Source organism: Zingiber officinale, chromosome 4B (genome assembly GCF_018446385.1).
Source record: "Zingiber officinale cultivar Zhangliang chromosome 4B, Zo_v1.1, whole genome shotgun sequence".
NCBI lineage: Eukaryota > Viridiplantae > Streptophyta > Magnoliopsida > Zingiberales > Zingiberaceae > Zingiber > Zingiber officinale.
Genome location: NC_055993.1, coordinates 101125842 through 101145152, shown reverse-complemented (window position 1 = coordinate 101145152; position 19311 = coordinate 101125842). Strand labels below are relative to the sequence as shown.

General features: G+C 37.0%; 2 protein-coding genes across 3 annotated transcripts; one reads left to right on the top strand and one right to left on the bottom strand.

Moving 5' to 3' along the window:
* Positions 1 to 713: 713 nt before the first annotated feature.
* On the top strand, positions 714 to 10515 carry LOC121975738. Its single transcript, XM_042527567.1, has 18 exons — positions 714 to 846; positions 978 to 1074; positions 1217 to 1270; positions 1357 to 1403; positions 2405 to 2438; positions 3391 to 3481; positions 3907 to 3998; positions 4681 to 4755; positions 5047 to 5126; positions 6591 to 6720; positions 7276 to 7365; positions 7922 to 7987; positions 8881 to 8972; positions 9192 to 9254; positions 9348 to 9411; positions 9676 to 9764; positions 9922 to 10048; positions 10163 to 10515. The coding sequence occupies exons 1-18, from the start codon at positions 797 to 799 to the stop codon at positions 10214 to 10216; spliced, it is 1395 nt and encodes a 464-aa protein (XP_042383501.1). The 5' UTR covers positions 714 to 796; the 3' UTR covers positions 10217 to 10515.
* Positions 10516 to 11318: 803 nt separating this feature from the next.
* On the bottom strand, positions 11319 to 14624 carry LOC121975736 (ETHYLENE INSENSITIVE 3-like 3 protein). Of its 2 annotated transcripts, none has more exons than XM_042527566.1 (3): positions 14405 to 14624; positions 11762 to 13613; positions 11319 to 11671 (listed from the first exon to the last, which is right to left on the bottom strand). In XM_042527566.1, the coding sequence occupies exon 2, from the start codon at positions 13559 to 13561 to the stop codon at positions 11762 to 11764; it is 1800 nt and encodes a 599-aa protein (XP_042383500.1). In that variant the 5' UTR covers positions 13562 to 13613; positions 14405 to 14624; the 3' UTR covers positions 11319 to 11671. The 2 variants fall into 2 exon arrangements, with proteins under 2 accessions (XP_042383500.1, XP_042383499.1); XM_042527565.1 differs by having other exon boundaries at positions 11762 to 13569.
* Between the last annotated feature and the right edge of the window lie 4687 nt (positions 14625 to 19311).

Genomic DNA, 19311 nt, shown 5'->3' with positions numbered 1-19311 from the left:
TTTTATGGTCCAAAGGATATGTCACTTATATTTATAGGTAGATCGTGGTCGCGATCCAGTCATAAATTATTGCGATCCCTTTTTGGGTTCATCGTTCCCACCATATTATAATTTTTGTTCGGAACGGGTGGCTGGAGTCCATACGGAGGTCTCCGGTGGTTGATAAGTGGCCAGGTTACTTGACGCCGAGCGAGGATGTCCTCCGGACGGTCTCCGACCGTCCGCTCCAAACAAAAATTATAACATGATGGGGACAGTGAATCCAAGAAGGGATCACAACAATTTACGGCCGGATCGTGACCACGATCCGACCATAAATACGGGTGACACATTTTCTAGATCACAAAAAATAATCCAAGAGATCCTACCTCATATACATTAATCTAAAATCTCTGATTTAGACGTCAATTGAAACGAATTTTAAATTTGTAAGCCGGCAACTGATATTGTTTAAGAAGCAAATACATAAACACTCTTCCAAATTTAAATTTTTGTCATTTTAAAATCTGATATCACAATATCAATGATGTTTCGTTAAAATTTTATCTCCGTAATTATTAAATTTCATATATTATATTTGTTAGTTACAATTTTCTTCGCATTTTATTTTAAGAATTTACTATTTTAATAGAGAAAAACTCATTAATGGAAAAAAAGTTTAAATTCCAAATTATATAGCTATAATATACGCTAGTGACTCGGCAGTCGGCGCATTATTTGGGCGGGAAACCCTTCCTCTGCTCCCCCAATATCAAGTCGACTCAGTTACAGCGCGTCGCCTCCTTTCGCCGCCTTCATGGAGAAGTACGCCGTCTCCGCTGAGCCACTCCGCAAGCCTCGATTCAGGTACTTCTAGCCATCTTTTTCCAGCGAAATCCATTGCTGTGCTATTGAGCAAGTTTTCTAATAATACTCCATTTAATCGGACTACTTTTTAATTCGTTTTGGTGGGGATTTGGTCGTTTTGAATCTTGAAGGCCAAGATGGACGCATATGATACCAGAGATAGAAGGAAGGATTCCTCTCAGTTATCGTCGCGAGGCTTCTGCACTTTTTCATAATTCGTTGGGAGAGGTAATATCTTCTTCTTCCCAGATGGAGAAGTTTATTCTTCTGATAAGTGAAGTACTTTTGCACTTTATTTTTCCTTTCATTTTGGGTTACATCTAAATCTTGTGTCGGATCTAGTATTTACTCTTCTGCATGTCTTACTCAGGTTAGGATTTTCGGTCATGATTACCTATTCGAGCCCGAGAGTTGTGCTACTTTTGTAAGTGCACCTTGCTCTGCCATTTCTACATGGAATAGGCTTTTGGTCAGTTCATGTATATTACCAACAGGATTACATTTTCTCAGTTGGCACATATGGCCGATCCTGCTTATCCATCAGGCTCTTTTGTAAGGTCCATTTATCTCTTTCTTCCATTTTATTCAACTCAATTTGCACCATAGTGGGCCAGTCTTTGGTTTCATCTACTGGGATTCTGCTTCCTGAAATGTGGTTGCTTGCAAAATGTTGTTATGATGTCATGCTTCGACACTTTCTCTGATATCAACCATGCTAATCACTTGCTTAATTATCTGGATGGTTGCAAAGCATACTCTAAGATATATTTTGTTTGATGAGGTAATTGGCTATACATTATAATGAACGAGGAACATGAGATTGCTAAAATCAGTTGATTTCAGAATAACATGCTAAATGCTAAGCTTCTATTTCAAAGAGAAGAACACCTTATAAATGTTGTGTTTTAGAGCGTTACTTAACTTTCTGAACCTTCACGTGTAACTTTCTGGACCTTCACATGTAACTCTGCCTATTTACCTCTTATGACATTTTCAAGAATGCCAAACTATGTTATCCTCTTAAAGTGTTAAAACATTGGAGTCAATATCATCTTAAGTATTTCTTTGAGCATGCACATTGCAATCTTTAGAAGTGCATGATTTTCCAGAGATTAATCTGGTAACACATTGAAGGATGCTGTATTCGCTAAGTTTAAATTATCTGAAAAGGTGAGGAGGGAGGAGTGTGTGTGCTGGTGGATTGCAGGCCTTTAGGGAATATTAGGTCCTTCTTACATTAAGATAATAAGGAAAAAGGACAGCCAATCTGATTCATAACATGACCTAGCTTTCTCATTGTATGACCAATTCTAAGTATTAGCTAAAAATGCAATAATATACAGATGCTTTATATTGAACATCAAAATTCAATTTTCTTATCTACCTTATGCATACATTCAATCTTGATGCAAACACTTCACTTCTACTAGCGTTCATATCTTCTTGTTTGGTTACGGCTAGCATTATATTGATTCCTAAGCTTTGTATTGGCATGAATTATCAGTATTGCTTGATTATCGTGGAAGAGAGTATTGACTTGCCCATGCTGCTTTTACAGGCAAGGGATTTCGGGACTTGAATTTGATAATAAGGTCGCTATTGATATTCTATAAAAGTTTGAATTACATTTATTGTAAACAATTACTTTCTGTCTTATTAAATTTAGAATTATCTTTAGGCACCGACTTATGTTGTTTAGGGTGTCTGTCTTTTATGCCTATCTTCTTGCTTAATTTTTTAGCGAACTGTAATTTCCTGCTTAGATGAATGAACTGGAGGATACCAATGGTGACATGAATGATCCTCTTAAGAAATTGAAAACAACGGAAAAGAAAAAGTTACAAGGGCAAGATATAAATATACAACAGCCAAACACAGTCTCACTATTCCCCAAACTCCAAAAATTCACTAATACAAGAGACATATATCACTTTCATTTGCATTAGCTTATATCAAATTTTCTTTTCCAACTCATGAATTTTGTAGATATTCAAATATATGATTGGATGTGAACTTCAATTCACTTTGTGTGCTAACTAACTATTGAATTATATTACTTGGTGAGGTCAAATCAATAATATAATCTTGGATCTTCAACACTTCATTTTGTAGTACAAGTTGTAGATTTTTGTAGATTGTGTTGTTAGGATCATAAATATTTGACCATATCTTGTCCCTTTTTAGTAGCACTTAGTTTTACATAAAACTTAGGGGAAAAATCAAAATGGCACTCCTTATTTTTATTATCATCAAAAGGTGACCTATATTGAAAAAAATATTACAACAACATCTCATCCTAAATTTTATATAGCATAGTAACAGTTGGCTAGGGGGATAGTGCCTTTTAATTTTTAGAAAAGCATTTTATAACACTTATGCGGTGGAAACAAGATATTTAAAAACTAATTTCAAAGCGAGTAAAGAAATAATATACTATAATTTAATTAATGTGGTTTGGAACCCTAGGTTCATACTAGATGGGTCTTCAATGTCATTCGATAATGACAACATTATCATTGTATTCAATTTGCTTTCATTTTGTAGGGAATCTATCTTGCCTCGGTGACAAAATCAGGATGCTTGACAGTACATGACTTCGAAACATTATACTGTGCAATATATGGTCCAACTCCATGTAAGCTTTAATTTAGCACAAGGTTATGCTTCTTTCTTTGTGGTGTGTTTTATGATTATGTTGGTACTTGTGCACACATTTACTTATTAAATGGAATTAGTATAACAAATCAAAGATTATTCTCATTTGTGACTACAACCTAGAAGGAATAGAAAACTTATGGTTTTACAAAGCAGAAAAAGAAAACAAAGCTACTTATTAATTCGTTTAATAAATTATGATGTGTTTCATGTAAATTAATTCCTACAAGATGAATATATATTAATTATCTTCTACTCAGCTCTTTTAAGTTAAGCTTTTCTATTCCCTTAATGTAATCAATCATGGTTCAGCTAGATGTTGATTGGGAACTAATATTTTTTTTATTGCTTCTCTCAATTATTTGTAGATTAGGCTGAACATAATCCACTTTGTCATTTGCTAAGGTCAATTGGTGAATGAGGCAAAAGATTTGGTCCATATTTCCAAGGGTCATGAATTAGATTCTATTCGGTGGAATCCAAATGATCAACATGAGGTTTGCTTGTTATTTATTCTAAATATGACTGATTTCCTATTACTAAAATGAATAACATTCATTCGTATATTCTATTAGATATTTTGATTTTTTGAACTATAGTTAAGTCTAGCAAACACATGTGCAAAATTGATATAAACATATCTTAATTGCATGTTCCAATTAATTTCAATTGTTTCTTTTCGTCACTCAAAAAGTCTATTTCCTTGCCTAAGATTATATAAAAGTGTTTAATGCACCTTTGTATTTACACAATAGATTTTCAATTCATATACTAGCAGCAATGGTGTGTTGAGCATAATATACATGTATGAGAACATATTGGTTTCTCTACTTGTCATCTATGTAGACTAGCTTGTTTTTTTTGTACTTTCCTTGCAGTTCTATATTTATTGAGTAAATTTTGTGTCATAATAAGTTGCTTCTTTGTGCAAATATTTCCATCCAAGTTTTTTTATTTACATATGTGAGGCAGAATGATCTTCCCTGGTCCTTTATCTATTGGATACAAGAGAACATTTCTTTGTTTTTTTGGCATAGTTAGTTGATGTGCAGCTACACATTAATATATGATATGATTAATAGAAATATACTGACTTTACTTCAATGACTAGTGGTTTAACACGTTCTCAGTTCACTTTTATTTTTGTATTGTCTTAACTATTTTTCTTTTCTTTTTTAGGTGGTTTGTGCTTCCAGACAAAACAATAATATTTTACTTTTTGATATCACTTATATCTCACCCGATCCAGTACAAGTAAGTTTATCATTAGCTTATATTTTACCTTATATGTGTGTTCGACAAAATTTTGTATAATTTCAAATCTAATCTTTCAATCTATTTAAAATGATCCTCATAAGAGAGTTTTCTTAATACAAATTCCTTGTATTTCCTGAATCTGTGAAAATTTCATGGATTTTATCTCAAGAATAGTGAGTCATTTGAAAATATTGTAGCAAGTCATTCTTATTTATATTCCAAATTTTTTGCTTGTACGTCGTACATTCTAATCCTTCTTTTTATTTTCCTTTAAAACAAAAAAACTAGGTACTCTGCTGCAAGCGTCACACTAATGAGCTCTCCAATGGATTATCTGATGTATTGTTTGATTCAGCTAATAAATCAAGGTTACTGAATTATAAAAACAAATACTGAAGTTTACTTGTTTGGAATATTTGTGTTCAATAAAGGTCAACTGAAAAAAAAAATTGTTCCATTATTCGCTTGTGCATTGTATTCACAATGTTATCATTTCCAGAAGTTAAAAGAAATATATCAGTCATTCATTATTAGAGAGAACATTATATTCATATCTATTTTATCCAACAAAATATCTAATGACATAATACCCTGTGTGGACTAAAACCTATATATTTAAACATTTTCCCTTGAGCCAAAGCATAAATATTGATCAATGTCTAATTTGTTACACAAAATAGGAAAATAAGACTGATAAGAAACTTAGCAAAAGTAATGCAAAGGCAATACATTGTTGCAGTTGAGAGACATTGAAGTTGAGGACTTGATCTGAACTTTAGAGAAGTGCAAAATCTTCTTGTAGACACTCTTCTTTAACTCTTCCTCATTGAAGATATAGAAGAAATTTGTGCAAATGAAAAGTGATAAACTGTGAAGGGTTCCAATGAAACAAGATAAATTAGGTATCTACTGTCTGGTCCCGTGATATAAATGATGAGAAAAATTGAGTGAAGTCAAAGATTACTAAAAGAAAGATGTTAGAGAAGAGACTAACTAAAGTTTTGACGCATACTCATGAAAAGAATAAAATTATATTGCAAAGATAAAAGTGGCTGAACTATCTTTGGAAATTGCAAGTAATAGAGAAATTAATAAAATTGTTATGTACAAAAAGTGAGATTAGAGTTCCAACATCTACTTTGAGTGAGAATTACTGGGATAGAAGAGTTTATCTTCATTTAATTTGAGAGAGGGAAAATTTGTCATGAAAGACAGTAAAAAACTGTTGTTCACGTTGACTTTGAGATTTTGGAAGAGAGAAAAAACTACTCTTTTAAAATCTGAAAAGCAATTGACATAAATAAGAATGGCAAAGGAAATTGAAGCTATTATCACTGTAATTTGACTTAATGCAAAGAGGAAACAAGACGATCCAACTTAAGATGAAAACTTTCCGAGCTGAGCTGAGCTGAGCTAAGCTAAGCTGGGCTCTTTTAGTTCAGCTTTGTTTGTTGGAAAGAGGAATGTCTTTGAGAGATCTATACTCCCTATTTTGTTACAACAAACCATTTGTTGGGTTTGGGTTAGACTCACTCTATTTGAATCCCACCAAAGTTGTTTTTCTTGTAATTTAATTTAATTCTTTTGTTTACAGCTAAAAGATCAAATGATGTTAAAGAGGGACAAAAATGGAGGTTTTGGAGTTAGAAAGGCACATGAAATACCCATAATTCAAGGGGATACATGTGATACCACCTAACTTCTTTTGTGATACTATAATGATCCTGCGCTACAATAATTCTGTGTGTTTCAAATAGAAATAACATTATTAAATAACTTCACTTGTGTTGGTTAATAGTATGATCTTTTTGCTTCTGAATTTCTTCTTGTAGGTTGTTTGCTTCTTGTCTAGATGGCAATGTTTATGTTTTGGATACACGATCGAGCAATTCTCAATGTCTCATGCTTACAACAGATCCACGAAGAGAAATTAATAGTATTGCACTATACCTGCAAGATCGGGTGTGTGTCCTAAATTCAGCCTTAGTTCTCAACAATTATGTGCATATTTGGAAGGATATTGAATTAGATATTGGGCTATTTTGTGTTCACAATTCATGACTTGTTGACTTTTCCTAGAAGTAGTTGATAAGACATTCTTATTGTATAAGTTTCTAAATCTTATAATATATTTTTTTTTAATTTTGATTTCCTTGTAGTTGATTATTATGAGCTAGAAGATTGCAATTTCTTTTTTTTTATTTGCTAACACTAACATGGTAATATGACAAACAATGTCTTGTGGAATTTAAACTTATTTTGTTCGCATAATAAACCTTTGATATCAATTTGGCATGGTACCATCGTAGATGGATGCATAGATGAGGCAGGCAATGTAACCTTACTTAAATTATACCAAAGTCTAAGTTAACTAAGGAATTTGGGCCTTGTTTTATGAAAAATATTTTTCATAAAAATATCTATGATATTGCTCAAGAGTTCATCTTGGAAGTCAAGATTATCAGGATGGTAATAATCATATATGGGTTTATTGTGGTTCTGTTTTTCTATATATAGGTTGTATTAGGGGCAGGGAAACGTGGATTGATTCACTCTTGGGATCTTCGTGGAGGACGACAATCACATGCTTTTCAAAGTCACAATCAGGTTAGAATCAAATATGTAGAGATGTCTTTGATGATTTAACTTGTCTACTGAAAAATATGTTTCCACTGTCGCATCTCGAACAATATTCCTGTTAATATATTCATATTTTTTCCTTTCCAAAATTAACATTTTCTGTTCAACCCAAACATCAAACTTCTCTAAGATACTTCAATTGGTTCTATATATGTTCTTATTATGTCAAATATGACAGAATATATTTCCTAATAGTTGATAGCTACCAATGGCTGATGTTGTCAAGTTTTCTTAGCCCCAACCACCCCTTTGGTAAGTAGGTTACTTTGAAATTATCAAAATATTTGAAGAATCTTTGTTGTTCAGAAAAAAACACATGTATAACCTAAAATATTATGAAAGGTTGCCTATTAATAGTTGCCTTGAAAAAAAATGATGTGTGCTTTAAAATTTATCATGCAAAGAACAAATGCCAAAATATTTTATGGATTTTCAAATCGGATTCATTTATATTTTTAGAGTGTTTTTGTTCCCAGTTTCACTATATCATCTTAAATTTCTCCCTTGTTGAATCTTTTCCCAGAGTTCTATCTATCCTTTACTATCTATAAAGGTATCTGCTGAGCTGGAGAAAATCTCATCTTTGAAGGTATAATAACAAAATGATTTATGTTCATCTCTGTTTTATTTAATACTCATTGTTGCAACAATTTTGGATGCTAATGTTATCAACGCCCACTGAAATAATGTCTAAACTTGTCATATGTAGAAGACATGACTACATAACTCTCTACTTGTTTAGCAGACATTAGATATGGTACATGCCACAATATATTAACCTTTAATTCAATTCAAATCTGATTTGAATATCTAATAATTTAATGGATCCTGGATCCGTACAAATGTTGATCAGATATAGAAGAGTTGATGCTTCATGGAAATGTTACTCCCAAGTCAATTATAGTCCCTGTAATGATATTTTTCACTACACTCGTAATGAATGGCTTTAGCATGTCTAGTTCTCATCATTTTTGGTGTATGTCTTTTTCGACATCTTTTTTTTTTTTTTTTTGTAGGAAAACTATTCTCTGAACTTCTTTTGCAGAAAGGTAGTCATGAGGCAATTTGCTGTTTATTTTGGGTATAAAAATCTCTATACAGGAGATCCCATTAAATCCTCATATTATTCTGCAGAATCTTTTCAAGATAACCATTGTTCTTATAGCAGAAAGAGAGGTTCAACACTTTCATTCAATCTTTATGCATGATACTTAGAGAAATTTAGTGTTCTAATCTTCATCATGGCTTTCAAGAATCAAGTTAGCTGGATATCTGTATCCTTAAATCACCTATGCTTTATTCTTGATCTCAATGCAAGATGCTGCCTAAACATTGTGCTTATGGCTTGTCAATGTTATGATGCTGGTGTATCTTGTATCATGTTGTCACATGATCATGCCAACGTGTAGAATCCTTCAATTCAACTTGTGCATCCAGTTTCAAATATATTCTGAGTGAAATTTAATTTTTATTAACTTTCAGGCACAAACACACATTGTTCCAAAAGAAATCCACAGCATCAACATCAATCCATCTTGTTCCGATCAGTTAGCTTTCCATATGGTTGATGGCTGGTAACTCACATTGGCTTAAATACCAACTTTCTGTTATCAACTCTTGGAATTTGCAACGCCTTCCCTTATTTTCTGTGCTATACAGAAAAAAGGCTTTCATTGTTTTTGTTAAACAACTTATCTGATCAAATTCCTCAGTTGGTTTCAGATTGAGTATCAAGCTATTAGACGCAATGCTCAACTTTCTAAATTCTAATAAACCTGTATGGTTTCCTTCAGGTCTGGAGTTCTTGATCTCAGGAATGTTGTTGTGACGCATGTGCACTGTCCACCTGCTGACTCGTAAGTTCATAAACTTGTGCCCACACAATGCACTTGTTTTTATTGCATTATTCCCCATTGTACGCTGTTCTGATATTTTTGTTGTGCGAATAGAGATGGAACAGATATATCAACACACTCAATTATGAGAAGACCCGCGTGGTTTCCAACATCCTCGGTATGTTTTCCTGTAATTACAAGATGACTATCCTCACTTTGTCTTCAGAAATGCTTTTAAGTAAGCCACATGATGCAACTGATAATTTTAGTTAGCCTGATCTGTTGAATCTAAAATCCATCCCATGAGATGTGTTCAATTAATTGGCTAAAAGCATCATTTGTGCATTCAATTAATTGGTTATTACACGACATTCTTATAGTTTTTCTTGGATACAATCATGATTAGAACACTCAACTTGTTCACTAATTATATTGTCTTCAGATTTACGCAGTTGGATCTGTTTCTGATAAAGGATTATATTTGTTGGACTTCTTTCCAAGAAAAGACTCTGCATGTCACGTGGACTTTAAGTAAGCTCTATTGTTTATTTATTTTTAGAAGCTCTATTCATAAAATGAAAATGAATTTTAAAATTCTGTCAAATTATTACTATAATATTTTTACTTAAAAGATATTTAATATTGATTTTCCATCAAATTCTTTACGTATCTTTCTTTTCATTGTCAGTCCAGAAGCAAGAAGCAATTCTCAAGAATGCAGTAGAATTTTAGAAAACAAACATATTCCTGTGTCACAAAACATACTAGTTTGTGCTGTTCATCCCCTTAACAATACTATAATTGCTGGGACTAAGGTAAATAATCTACGAAATAAAAAATAAAATGTTATTTAAATTTGAATTGCTCACTTTGTGCTCTCAGTATAATTAATTTTATTTATTTTCTTTTATAATTTTTTTCCTTTGCAGCAATCTTGTTTAATGATGATATCTCCAAAGCATAAGGCTGACAATGGTGATTAAATGCTACTACTACCTGAAAGTGCTAATACATTTGAACATTGAAATTAAAATGTGAAGAATATAGACCAAATGAAGCTTTTGAGTTGTCAACGTATTGACCAAGAGTTTTAACATTCTGCATGTTTATTTACTACAAGTGCCTGATCACAAAAAGGGAAGTGAGGAGCCACTTTGATGAAGCCGGTGAGAGTAAATCTGATCCTTGTATCTAAGTTGTTCCGATCCTTACCAAGTTCTTCAAAGAGAAATTCATTGATAAAAATGCAATAACATCAAAATTAGAATTCAATTGAGAAATTTGCATGCTGCACAAGCACAATTGTTTTGGATGAGCTAATTTTTTTTTTTTAAATCAAACTTTATGAGATCTTACCGTGTCTGCATGTAATCTATAAGAAACATCAAGCATTTTTTAAAATATATTGTAATATAATTTAAAATGGATGTAAATGATTGATTGGTACCAAAAAATTAGAAATAAAGTTGTTAAAACTAATATTGAAGTATGAAAGATCAAAATTTTATTTATCTTAAACAAAAAAAAAATCAAAACCTTTGTTTCATTTCCAATCACAACAGAACTACAAATATTTATTATTTTTTCAAAATTTAATAAATGTTAAAATGCTTTCTAAATTATTTATTTTATCATCAAAATATCTTCTATCAAACATTAATATTATCTATTTAATCTTTTTAAATCATTCATTTATTAAAGAAGAGGGGTACTTTGATAATAAAATAAAATAAAATATTTTTATGCAAATCCAATATTATAGATATTAAAAAAACTGATCTTCCTAAAATAAATAAACTATTCGAATTTCTCTTTTACTTTAAGTTAGAGATATTTTAGTTTCTCTTTATCGAAAGTGATCCTAAATTAAGTTATTCATTTATAATTAGTTTTTTTTTTCAGAACTAATGCAGGCATGTATTCCACCACTGTTTGGCGTTTAATATATATTTCAAATTTGATTTCTCAGAGTTCCTGTTAGTTGTAATATTCATGTTAGTTGTAGTATTCAGAGGGTGATCATTTAATATTGTGAAGGTTGCTTCTATAAATAAGCAGGGAAAGAGGGATAGAGTCCAATGATCAGCCATGTCCAATTCTTGAAAAATTAATTATGACAATAACTTTTCCCAGAAACTACCGAGAAAATGAAGGATTTTTATCCCCCAAGGTGACAACAATGAAGGAACAGAAAATGCACAGACGCACAAAGATGTATATACAGCAAAAATTCAAGAGGAAAGAATTTGTAACCATCAAGTTCTTCATTGTTGCAGTAAATAAGAATCCTCCCTGAGAATTGACACTTGACAGAGAGAACTGAGTTGGAACATCGAGTTGATGTTTGGGCCAATAAGAACGAACATCATACTTAGCACGTCGATTTAGTCAGTAACTGCTTAGTTCCCACTACTGTGAAGACATTTAGGAATGCTACCCTGTGAAATAGATTTTGCGACAAGAGCATGCATTAGTAAACTTAGCACAGAAGACGGACCATAAAGTAAAAGAAAAGAAAAGATTGTTACCTATGTTCCCAAATATTCCATTATCCATAGGTCACTATTCGTAAGTTCGCCCAAGTCAAGAATTGGGCTTGAACAATCGAGTCCAGAAATATCTGGTGGCAAATCATACTTATCAGGTCCTGTGAAGAAAGAGTCATCCAGAGATAGATGCATGTCTCCATTGATTGGATGTGGATTTAGATTTGGTGTTAGGAGATGCTCATATGAATTATTCTCAGCAGGGTTACTGCTTCCATTATTCCTTACTCCATGATTGATGACAGACATTTCCTTCTGCTGCGTATCGTGCAAGCTACTGAAACCCCTATAAAATCCATCCTCGGCTCCAGTATGAATTACTGTATCATTGTACAACTCATTATCAGGAACTCCTGGGCACAGCAATGGTTGCCTACCAATGTACATGTTATCTGCAGCAGCATTAAGAGGGATGCTCAAATAATCAACAACCCCAGATTCCAATATGAGGTATTGACTTTGAGAAACTGTCTCTGGATGCATTGACCTTGCATTGACACAAGAGTCCTGGTTCGTATTTTGTGGATGTTGAACCAATATTGCTGTTTCTGTGCCATTCCTGTCTGGAATAGCAGTTCTTATTTTCTTTGGTCTTCCCTCATTCGGCATAGACATCTGCTTGTCGGAAGATGCAACAGCTTCATGATGTCTTTTTGGATTTGCATGTTCATTTGTTTGCTCTGTGCTTTGATTAAGTTGATTGGGAGTTCCAGCAGGACAAACTTCCCTCAAAGTTGTTACATTCTCTACTTGTGTGTCACTCTGCATATTTTGTCCACCATCTTTGGATGAAGTAGATCCTCGAGCATCTTCAAGGCCATCAACAGCATACTCATCGTTACAGCTGTTTGTCTCCTCCCTTTGTTCCTCATAACCACTATGTTGTGTTAGATCAGACATGCCATTTCCACCGCTAAGCTGATTGACAGTCATCTCTTCTCTATCAAGAACTCCCAACCAAATAGAGCTCTCTTTAGCACTCATCTTATCCTGCAAGGACTTTGACTTCCGCACATGAGTTTTGATCTTTCCAATATTAGGAGACATGTGTTTTATAACTCCTGTTAGTACCCCTACTTTCCATAGTTTCTTCAGATCATGCGGTTTTTTGTATGGGGGTGCTTGGCCCTTGGGTAAGTTCAAAGCTATCCACCAGTCTTCATTGCCGGAGGGCCACCAAGGTGGTGGAACATGCTTCTCCAATGGGTATTTTCGCTGCGGAGGCTCACAATGTTGCATCAGTGATGATAGGAGAGATCCTAGTGTGGCATCTTGGAGATCCATCAGAGTATGATGATTTCTATCCCCGCGTTTTTGTGCATTCTGTGCTTCAGAGTGTTCTGCTTCGTACTTGGCGATGGCAGCAGGCCCATTCTTGTCGAACTTAACCTTCTCCTTCCACCAAGCTCTTATATTGTCTGAAGCGCCACTTATAGGTTTTCCTTTATCAGGAATTATTCCATAGACAAACCCACGGGCGTTACACACCTCCACCAACTTTAACATATACTTGAGAATCCCATCTTGAGCTCTGGACATCTTTTTCCTAAGAGCCTGGTCTGATGTGTGCTTTGCTTTAGACTTCTGGGCATCAAGCTTTTCCTTTTCCTTGATTCTCTTAAGCCTAATCTTATCTTTCCACATTCTTCTTTCCAACTCCTCTGGTTCGATTTCTTCATCACTAACATCATGCTCATTGAGATTGCCGCATTGAATACCATCGACCTCGAAATCGGAAACATCACCTCCAAAGTCCTGAGCTACTATTGCCAGATGATCCATAATCTCTCCTTTGAAGCCAACAAAACAGTGTTATCTTCTCCAAGAATGACACCTTAAGAAGATCGAGATCCACAGGAAAGAAAACTAACAAAATAAAATCTTGTTTCGAGCATCTAACAGAAAAAACTATATTTACTCCAGCAAATGAAAAAGGGAGGAAAATATATATGGTTTTACAGAAGCACAAACCATTAAGAAAAAAACAAGTTCATCCAAGATAACTAAGTCCTCTAAAACAATTCTAAAGTCAATCAACAAGTATTGAGGATGACGTATTGGATAAATATATTCATGTCAAATTTCATCAGAAAATTTCTACAGGATAAAAAAGATCTGAAACTGCAAAACTATTTGCATTCTACTATGATGAATCAATCTGACTAGTTACCTGAATCGGCTTTCTCATCATGTAACGCTCTCTCGAATTTAATCTTGAAAACAATAGATCTATTCGGAAAGAAAAAAAAAAACTTATTTCACAGTCATTAGAAAATGAAATGCCACGCGAAACCTAATAAATCAGATATCAGATCCCATTGAACTGCCGGCTCGATAAATCCCAAAGAACTACAAAATGGAAAGAAAAGTAATAGATTTTCTATTTATCTCTATCAATAAACTAAGCATTCAGCTCCCTCGCAACAAACTCAAGGTCCCTTTGCTCTACGCAACAAAAAAGAGGTCAAAATCGAATCTCTTCCATCGGTTAGGAAACTAAACCTGATCACGAACCACGGTCAAAATGTTTCTTAAACAAATCATTCCCCCATGAGCCCTAAATCGCCTACCCCACAAATTCAACCCGCAAAAGAACAACACAACCAATCGATCCTGAAATGATACCTATGAAATCGATCGAGGCTGCGTCCCAGGCTTCCACCGAAGGCGATCCGCGATCTAAGCTCTCGCTTCCGACTATTTACTCTTCTTCTTCTTCCGTTCAGGTCGGCGATGATCGAGAGAGGAAAGGATGGAGAGCGGCACGAAGACAACTTGGATTTGGTCGCCAGTTGCGTTGCGAGCTTCGCGGCGGCGTGTAATGACATTGGGAAACGACGAGGAACGCATCTGGATTTATTTTAATCACCCAAAACATTATCGGAGGAAAGAAGGCCCTTTTAGTGGGCCCATACCTGACTCTCTGAGGGTCTGTGACAGGGTAACAATGTTCCGGGAAGATTAAATTTTGACAAAAAGCTCTAACAACAACAATTACCAAAAAAACAAAAAAAAACAAAAAAGCACCATTATTTCCCTTATCATTAAAATATATTCTATTTTAAAATATTATTAAAAAGACATTGACTATTTTTTTTTAATAATTTAGGTGTCAAAACTAATCCAGAAGGTAATAAATTCGGAGCTTATGAAGCCGTAGATGTCTAAAATATTCGTTTGTATTAAGAATCGAATTCTGATTGACTGTTACTTGACACTCTTACGCTTAAGAGCCCATCATAACTACCATTGGTTGGACCTCTACTGCCAATGAGTTGTCCCGGGCTCTGATGCAACAGTAGGTTATTTAGATTATCATTAAAATATTCATAATTCGTGTCTCGATTATGATAAATTTATAGAAATTTTTTTTCTAATGAGATACATAATTAAAAGAATATTGGACTCCTAGATTATCTACTGTGAGCATTTCCTGATTTACCCTGATGATCGATAGAAAATATCTATGGAGTCAAATCGATTACTCTAAACTCGACGTTATTTAATCTGATTAATTATTTTTTCTAATATCAATAAATTAGTGTCTCAGACATGATAGACTTTAATATTGAGTCAACATCGAATTATAATAAATATTAAAAAATTACTTTTCATATAATGTTTAATTTTGATTTTTTAATTTTCTCTCTCCCAATAATCATAGGATGGTCAACCTTCATAATAATAATAATAATAATAATAATAATAATAATTATTATTATTATTATTATTATTGATGTAGATGTAGCATGAGGGTATAGGGGAGATTATAGAGATAGAGGGGGCTATTTTTGTCATTTGATGGCTTAGGGCTTGGGAGGGGGTCCTGTTTATGCAACAAAAGGAGGAGGCCGATTCGAGAGATGGAGGGGGCTTGGTTCGTGTTTCTCCGCCGCCGCCAACAAGATGGGAAAGGTCTTCTTTCTCATCCTCTCATGCTCCTCGTCGGCGCCGTCGCCGGCCACCGCCACCTCTCTTCTCCCTCCCCTCGCGACGTTGGCGACGACTACCTCTCCTCTTCTTCTCCTCCTCGCGGCGTTGCCGCAGGATCACCGGACAGACCGGCCATTACTCCTCTATCCCTCCCTGCTCGTCGGCAGAAACCTCCGGCCGCTCTTCTCCTCTACCTCTTCTCCTCCCCCTCCCTTCGGCGTTGACACCGTCGAGGAGCTTAGTCGTCACCTCTAGTAGTTGTCACTGCCGCTTCCTGCGGCCATCACCGCTGCCACCAGTGCACACCACCGCCCCCAGCGGGCACCGTCACCGCCTCCTGCGAACATCGCCGCCGGCAGTCGTTGCCTCCAGCGGGTGTCGCCGCCGGTAGCCGCCGCTGCCTCCTCCCGCGGCTACAGCCATCGCCTTCAGCTGGTCGGCAGGTTAGTTTTTCCATTACGTTCTCTTTCGGTCATAGAATCTATCATAGTTTCCCGAGCGAGGACTCCCGTGCCGATCGGTCGGGTTTCCACCATAAGATCCCGTGCCGATCGACCGGGTTTATATCATATTAGAGTCACAGACTCGTTGTCGAAGACCCCGTGCCAATCGACCGGGTTTATATCATATTAGAGCCACAGGCTCGTTGTCGAAGACCCCGTGCCGATTGGCTGGGTTTATATCATATTAGAGCCACATACTCGTTGTCGAAGACCCCGTGCCGATCGGCTGAGTTTATATTATATTAGAGCCACAGGCTCGTTGTCGAAGACCCCGTGCCGATTGACCGGGTTTATATTATATCAGAGCCACAGGCTCAATTGTGAAGACTCCCGCACCGATTGATCAGGATTATATCTGTGAAGACTCCCGAGCCGATCGACCGAGATTATATCTGTGAAAACTCCCGCGCCGATCGGGCGAGATTATATCTGCGGAAACTCCTAAGCCGATCGACCGAGATTATATCTGTGAAGACTCCCGCGCCGATCGGCCAGGATTATATCTGCGAAGACTCCAGAGCCGATCAGCCGAGATTATATCTGTGAAGATTCCCGCGTCGATCGGTCGGGATTATATCTGCGAAGACTCCCGAGCCGATCAGCCGGGATTATATCTGTGAAGACTCCCGCGCCGATCGACCGAGATTATATTATATCATAGCCACATGCTTAATTGCGAAGACTCTCGTGTCAATCGGTCGGGTTTGAGTTATATTAGACTCGCAGGCTCTAGAAGTCGAGCGACGACTATAAACCCCAGAGTCGAGCGACGACTATAAACCCCAGAGTTGAGCGGCGACTATAAACCCATGTGAAGATCGTCGAGCGGCGACGTTAAACCCAAGTTTCCACCGACGGTTGAGCGGCGACCTTAAACCCCGCCTTGAAGACCATCGAGTGACAACGTTAAACCCAAGTCTCCACCGGCGGTCGAGCGACTACCTTAAACCTTGCCTTGAAGATCGTCGAGCGGCGACGTTAAACCCAAGTCTCCACCGGCGGTCGAGCGGCGACCTTAAACCTGTGTCTTCACCGACCAGCTTATCAAAGCATCTATCTCTCCCGCTCGGGGTCGAGTGGTCTTCACTGATCTCAAACTAGCTTATCAGAGCATCTATCTCCCCCGCTCGTGGTCGAGTGGTCTTCACTGATCTCGGACCAGCTTATCAGAGCATCTATTTCCCCCGCTCGGGGTCGAGTGGTCTTCACTGGTCTCGGACCAGCTTATCAGAGCATTTATCTCCCCCGTTCAGGGTCGAGTGGTCGTCACTGGTCGCGGACCAGCTCAGCGGATATTTCATCTCTCCCGTTCAAGGTCGAGCGATCGTCACATCGGATCTTCTATCTCCCCCGTTTGGGGTAGAGTGATCGTCACCATCGAATCTTCTATCTCCCCGTTCGGAGTCGAGCGATAGTCACATCGAATCTTCTATCTCCCCCGTTCGGGGTCGAGCGATCATCACCACCGGATCTTCTATCTCCCTCATTCGGGGTCGAGCGGTCTTCACTGGTCACAGACCAATTTTATCGGATCTTCTATCTCCCCCATTCGGGGTCGAGTGATCGTCACCAGCGGATCTCCTATCTCCCCCCGTTCGGGGTCGAGCGATCGTCACATCGGATCTTCTATCTCCCCCGTTCGAAGTCGAGCGATCGTCACCATCGGATCTTCTATTTCCCTCGTTCGGGGTTGAGCGATAGTCACATCGGATCTTCTATCTCCCCTGTTCGGGGGTCGAGCGATCGTCACAAGCGGATCTCCTATCTCCTCCATTCGGGGTCGAACGGTCTTCACTGGTCACAGACCAGTTTTATCGGATCTTCTATCTCCCCCGTTCGGGATCGAGCGATCGTCACCAGCGGATCTCCTATCTCCCCCGTTCAGGGTCGAGCGATCGTCACCATCGGATCTCCTATCTCCCCCATTTAGGGTTGAGCGGTCTTCATTGGTCTCGGACTAGTATATCATATTTCCTTATCTCCCTCGTTCAGGATCGAGTGATCTTCACTGGTCTCGGACCAGCTCCTTGGATCTCATAACTCCCACGTTCGGGGTCGAGAGGTCTTCATTGGTCACGGAGCATATCAGAGCAACTTATCTCCCCTGTTGGGGGTCGAACTATCGCCGATGATCACGGACAAAAGTATCTCCACTGGTTTCAGACTAGGATATCTCATAGGCTCTGCGCCCGTTCGACTCATGACTTTCGCTTCCATGCGCCTTCGACTCACGGGCTACACTCCAGTTCAGTTCACATGCGATGCGGCCGTTCGGCTCACTACTTGCGTCTTTGCGCACTCGATTTCACGGGCTATGCTCCCGCTCGGTTTTCGGGCTCCACTCCTGCCCAGCGCTGCTTCATCGCTCGCTTGGTATTCGCCTATGCGTTCACTTGGCGTTCGGCTGAGAGCTTGCCTGGCAGCCGCTCGGCACTATTTTTCGTCGCTCACTCGACACTTTGGTAGTCGCCTGATGCTTTGCCCAATCGTCCACTTAGCCACTGTTAGGTGTATACTAAAAGCCTAGCTTTTGTAAACATTTATTTGTTGAAATAAAAGAATCACATTGGTCAATATCTGCATTTATTTGTTAAATGTAATTGTTCAATTAATTTATATAGTAGATAACATGGAGTGTGGTGTCACACTCAGAAGATCATGTTGTCGGTTCTCTATAAATTATAAACAAGTTACTCATGACTAAGATGGAAAGGAACAAACCATCAGAATAGTCGTAGTGTAATTAAGTATTAGTTTATCTTGACTAATAAATTACACTAATACACTTTAAGTGTATTGAGTAGGATCATTTAGGTAAGTTCTTTTTGTACTGACTTGGTAAAAGAACTAGACCTTAGTTATTATGGAAGTGTGTGCTCTTAATCCTAATATAATAACAAACACATATATTTAATATTTATTTCTTTGACTTATCAAAGGGTGAGGTTTAGCTCGATAAATCAATATGTCCGATAAGTTGAGAAATGATATTACTTATAGTGTGTGTTGTTGATTATAGAAGGAATCTCTGTCCTAGTTATCTAGGTTGAGAATGTCTCCAAGAGGAGCTCATAAGTATTGTCATGTTAAACCCTG